General features: G+C 38.2%; 1 protein-coding gene across 1 annotated transcript; it reads right to left on the reverse strand.

The window, feature by feature from the left end:
• Positions 1-702: 702 nt before the first annotated feature.
• Positions 703-5533, reverse strand: LOC149952499 (solute carrier family 22 member 1-like). The gene is made up of 13 exons (XM_090169722.1): positions 5446-5533; positions 5241-5361; positions 4287-4545; positions 4031-4210; positions 3448-3551; positions 3210-3364; positions 2941-3109; positions 2749-2878; positions 2560-2672; positions 2258-2472; positions 1617-1798; positions 973-1154; positions 703-903 (listed from the first exon to the last, which is right to left on the reverse strand). The coding sequence occupies exons 1-13, from the start codon at positions 5531-5533 to the stop codon at positions 807-809; spliced, it is 1995 nt and encodes a 664-aa protein (XP_090025848.1). The 3' UTR covers positions 703-806.
• Positions 5534-5775: the final 242 nt, after the last annotated feature.

The raw sequence follows: 5775 nt of genomic DNA on the forward strand, positions 1-5775 counted from the left end.
CTGTTAAAAAGCACGTGCGAATACTGGGAATAGGAAAATCACGGTTAATTTTAGTTCATTGTCGACAAACTGTGCGTCGCTTAAGTCGATTTCCGGCGTAGTTTCGTTCACGTTCAATTTTGACCAAATGGCGCCGTTGTTGTTGGTTAAATGATTAGTTTTAGCATATGTAACATGATTACTCATAAGTATGCCACTGTACCTTTATTCAATTCAAAAATCTTCACTAACGGTTTGTTTCACCACGAACCAGTAAAAAGGTAGACTACGTTAGATTTTAACCTTTTTACTCATCCTAGTAATTTTGGGAGTCACACTATTGGCTACTAACATATGTATTTAAGCCAATGGAAAACCTCTAAATTGAGAAGGAATTTTTCGTGTCGGAAATTTAGTCAGCCCAATACGCTTGAAACATTGATTTTTAAAAATATCTTTCAGTGAAATACTTCATTAAATCCGGAAAAGGCCATTTCAAATCTTATAATCTTACACGTCGAAAATTTGAGCCGTGTATACATCCGCGGTTTTATAAGAAAGTAGTTCTCATTTGAAAAGTGTCTATAGTCCACGAAGATGCATATTAAAAATTTATATGCATACTTCTCACGTTGGAAACTTTTTATATACTTCAGATATAGCTCATAGCGTTGGGGTTTTTTTTTTTGGAACAAAAGAGGTCAATCTGAATAAAATTACAACCTTTATTTTAAAGATTTCAATAAATAACAATAGTATTGTTATAATAACATTGTAAAACCAATGCAAGAACAAAACAAATTTTTTGGGAGTTTTCCCCCTAAATATTAAACAATTTCTTCCAATTTGGAAGAGACGAAACCAAGATTGTCAGCGCCATCACCATCTTTGCATTTGGAAGGCTGTTCGCTGTTAGTTGGTTTCCTACCATACAAGATAGGGTATTTATTAGTAGGGTTGGTGCCAGAAAAACAGACACAAAGTAATACTCACGAGCAAGAATTGAAGGCTGGACAGAAGCAAAGTCCTTGGTCCAAACCAAAGTCATCCGCATCCTGAACCGTCTGCGGAAGTGGTTGATTGAGCGTTTCCGGTAATAGCAATGTGAATCCGCCGCCGATAATCGCTAGAGCGCTAAACACGAAGACCGGAAGTGACGTGTCGGTTTTAGCGGCCTGAAAAGACGAAATAAAATTATGACCAAGGCTTAATTAAAATAAAACAATTTTAATCTTCTATTTTTAAATTTTAACTAGTAAATGCTCAATTAATGTTTTAACTTCGTAAATGCACAATTACTTTTTTAACTTCTAAAATGCTCAATTCATTTTTTAACTTCGTAAAATGCCCAAATCATTTTTAACTTAATAAATGAATAACATTTTTAAGAGAGGCCACCGCTTAGATGGCGCCACTAAGTACTACCGGGGTTAAGCTGTTTCCACCAATGAAAAAGCGGGTGAAAGGTTATTGCCCTATAATTGAGCAATGAAAAAGCATGCCCTTTCAACCGTTTTCCCATTGGTGGAAATATCTGAACTCCCCTGCTACTTAGTGGCGCCATCTAAGCGGTGGCTGCTCTTTTCTTTGAAATAAAAATTCCTCCATTAATAAATAAAAAATTGATTTCGTCTTACCGTCGAGATGATGAAAGGAGCCACGCTCGTGCCAATGTCACCCAGCGTTCTCATCAAGCAAATGCCACGCCCCCTCAATGGGGTGGGGAACAGTTCGGCGGAAAGTTGAAAGAATATGTTGTACGCCAGACTAAACAGGCCTCTGATTATGATACTAACTGAGAATGAAACCCAGAGTGAACCTGAAAAATTAACAAAATTATTTAATAATGCGGGATGATAAATATTTCTTATATCAAAAGTATGTTTTAGTGATAACTATTACTATTCTTACGACCGTTAGTCACATGCTTCTTCTCAAGATTCTGCTTATTTTGCAAAATACGTTTAGCAAGAAAAAAATTGTGTGGGGGTAATTTCTTATTATAATTATTTTTGAAAACCGTTTCATTATAAACAATTCGGTTTGAATATAAGTAAATATACCCAAGTAGCGCAATTTAAAAAATTTACATTGGTAATCAGAGTAATAAATGCGGTAAATTCCTTATTGGGATGTATACTTCCGCGATTTAGTGGAAAAATAGTTCCCATTAAAAATAACTTCGAGCCTGAGAAGATACATGTTTCATTTCTAAGACCTAGATAATTATCTCTTAAAATACTTATTTACTTGTGTTATTATTATTTATTAAAATTACCTGAGTTGAAGAAAGATGTAGTGGGTCCAAGGATACCAACTAGAGCCAGGCTGAGAATGATTGGTAGGCGTCGACCAATTCTGTCCACAATCATTAAATGCAAAAAAGAAACTGGAATTTCCAATAAAGATCCCAGACTATATATGACGTAGACGTGCGGGCCGGCGGATGATTGGCTGAGATTCACTCCGTGATATGACATGCATATAAACACCCTACAAATCAAATAAATTGTGATTTCCGTTCGTGACAACTTAATCTGGATTATTTATTTTATTAATTGTGTTAAATTAATTACTTACCAAGCAACAAAAAGAACTAAAGTATTTTTTCGAATATTTCTGGTTTTAAATAAAAGAACTGTAGTTTTGAAAAAACCGTCTGGTTTAGCATTTTGCGTTTGTTTTGGCTCAGACTGAAACGTTTATAATTATTTTTTTCATAAATTAAGTCCATATTTGGTTATTTAGTGTTTTAAAAATAAAACTAACCAATTTTAAAGTTTCAAAGAACGATTCCTCGTATGTACCGTTGATTTTCGATATTTTTATTAGTTCGGATTTGGCGCGCTCGATGTCGCCACGTCCCAAGAGCCAGCTCGGAGATTCGGGAACGCACCATCTATCGGCGATAGAAAACATTTTAGAAATTCTAATTTGACAAATTAAAACAAATTAACTTACATTATAAGTGGAAGCACAATAATGATGGGTGAAGATGAGATTATTAAAAGTATTTTCCAATCACGAATTACGTAAGCCATCCACGGAAAGATAACTGCCAAACCCAACCAATAGATGACGCTAGTGACCGCGGCTACCTTCCTCTTCGAAGGCCCGATCAATTCGACAACTACGAAAAAAGTACGTTGCAACGTTTTAGATCATTGTTTTAAAAATAAAGACTAAATAATCTGTACTAATTTTGAACGGTGAATCATATTAATAATTACCTAATGTGTAAGCTGAGCTTTGTAGTGGTAAGGCGGACATCCCCGATAACAATCGGCAAAGAACAAAAGTGACGTAATTTGGCGCGAAAGCCGAAGCGATGTGCGAGATACCCAATGTTGACGCGAAGAAAGCGATACTTGGACGACGTCCCAAACTATATTAAAGTAATACAATATAATTGATTATAGCAGATAAACTATTAGTAATTTAAAGTGAAAGTAAGTAGTATTAACGAACCTATCAAGGATAAAGCCAGCCGTCAAATATCCTAAAGTGGAGCCGATCCAATAGCATGTATGGGCGAAGGAAACCTTCCAGCTTTCTTGGCAGACCCAATTATTCTAGAAAGGGAATGGACTTTTTAATTATTGGCCATTTTGGACTATGAAAATGCGTCAATTCGTGCAATTCGTTGCTTGCTCGGGGGTGTGGCTTGTGTTGGTTGCCATGGTAACGCGTATAGGTCGGCCATGACATTAAGACACCCATGTTATTATTTCGCTGGATCGTGTGGTGTTTTGCCTCGTGATTTGTGACGTCAAATTAATGCCATGACTGCCGTTTCAAGGCGGAGCTTAGCTACGACGTATGCCTACGACGCGACGCTAAGAGCAAGCACCGAACAAGCGAGTTTCAATATATCTGTCAGATGCGCAGTTAGACGCAAAAGTCAATTCCGATGGTACATTGACGGTGAGCTATGATGTCAGATTGTTGTGACAAGTACCATCTGAATAGTTACGTTTAAAGTCGATAGATGGCGGTGCGGTTATTGAAACTCACTTATTAAACAACAGAAATGAACGACGATGACACTCACGTCACTGGAAACAGTTGGAAACAATATGGAGAAATCGTAGATCCAATCGTTGCAGCCTAGAGACTCGATGGCTGGCGAGGTATCATTAGAGTTGTCGAAAAGGTCACCCATTCCGAAGAAACTGGCCATATATACTGGGAAACCTCTGACTGGCATAAAGATCTCTGTCAGGCTGTTATTCTGTACAAAAACAAATAAAAATATTAGAAATCTTTGCTTTCAATCCGAACAACTCTTCAATAGCAAAATTACTTACCATAGCGTTAGCAGCCAACTCATCTGGAATATTTCCTTGTTTCCACGAACACTGACCAGCGAACCAGTCCTCGGTGGTCGAATTGGGACCATTGGTCGGTGGTGTACGGCAAGTATGGTCCGGCACGAGAAGGATGAAGATTTGTGCCCAGTAACTGAAGGACCCGTACACGTTGACCACGTTGAAGAAGACGAACATGAGGAGTTTCTGGAACCTGCCATAGTCTCCGATTCTATTCAACACCGCGTTGAAGTCCATTCTGTAAAATACAATCCGTATAAAAGGAGGTTTATAAGACATCTTTTAATAGAGAAGTGCTCGTTCTATTCCATTCAATTGAAACATTTAACTTAGTAGGCTCTAAGGTCTAGCCAAATCACTAGAGGTTAAAGGTAATAGTGAGTATGGGGAGCTGTTGGCTAGAGTGACATGAAGGGCTTCCACCACCCTCATACGCATATTAACCCGGCCACCTGAATTAATCGCATTAAAAGTATCTCGATGACTGGAGCATAAGGTGGTGCCTTGGGTCAATAAAACTCCATATGTACTATAATGCAGTTAAATTACACGAAATGGTAGAAAAGTTCATGGTAAAAAGGGCGCAAAAAGCTAAACCCGAACAAATTTATAGTAATGATAAACCCGGCCACCTGACTTAAAGGCCTTAAAAGTCGCTCGATGACTTAGGCCTAAGGTGGTGCCTTGGGTATTAGCCTAGCTGATTATTATTAAACTTACGAAATACTCGAACCAATTGGTCTTCGATGGAAAAATCTAACCCCGACACTCGGACAAAATAGATCTTCGAGTATTTGGGTATTAGCCTAGCTGATTATTATTATTATTATTATTATTATTAAGCGTATCTCGTAAGATTTATTTATATACTTTTATTATAAACTAATAATAGTAATAATAAATGAAGGAGGTACGCTTCTCAGCAATGCTTACCGTCTCGACGGCGAAGAGTGTTCGAAGGAACGACCGAAAGAGTTATTCGCGCTGAAACTAATTGTGTGTCTCTCTTCTGGATTGTGATGTCGAGAATGATGTCTGTGGTCATCGGGGAAGCCTTATATACCACCTTCTTATCATCCTTTTACGAGGATTTTGAAGGAGAGTAAAAATTAGATCATCTGATTCCCGCGCTGATAACATCCGTTGGAGGAGCTGATTGAAGTAGGTCTGACGAAAGTCGCGCTGGGCTTAGAGCGAGCACTGTCTTCTGAAGGAGGTTGCGGCATTAGAGACGATTACGGCTGCGACAGAAAAAAACCGCTCTTTGTCAAAATCATCTCCTCCAAATTGAAATGACGTTGTTCGCATTAGAGTGATAAAAACTTGTTGAGGTTAACGGTAATAGTTAGTGTAGGGAGCTGTTGGCTCGATCGCGTGGCATGCATGGTTTGCCACCACCCTCCTACGCATTGTAACCCGGCCACCTGAATTAATGACTTCAAAAGTCGCTTGATGACTTTGGCCTAAG

The sequence above is a fragment of the Leiobunum rupestre genome, chromosome 3, assembly GCF_980474605.1.
Source record: "Leiobunum rupestre chromosome 3, qqLeiRupe1.1.hap1, whole genome shotgun sequence".
Taxonomy (NCBI): Eukaryota; Metazoa; Arthropoda; class Arachnida; order Opiliones; family Sclerosomatidae; genus Leiobunum; species Leiobunum rupestre.

Excerpts from the sequence above, each read along its gene's own strand:
- LOC149952499 (XM_090169722.1), bottom strand. The coding sequence starts at position 5,533 with ATGCCGCAACCTCCTTCAGAAGACAGTGCTCGCTCTAAGCCCAGCGCG. Across the intron at positions 2,879-2,940 it reads ATTGTGCTTCCACTTATAAT|ATGGTGCGTTCCCGAATCTC; the intron begins GTAAGTTAATTT and ends TATCGCCGATAG. Across the intron at positions 2,473-2,559 it reads TTAGTTCTTTTTGTTGCTTG|GGTGTTTATATGCATGTCAT; the intron begins GTAAGTAATTAA and ends TTTGATTTGTAG.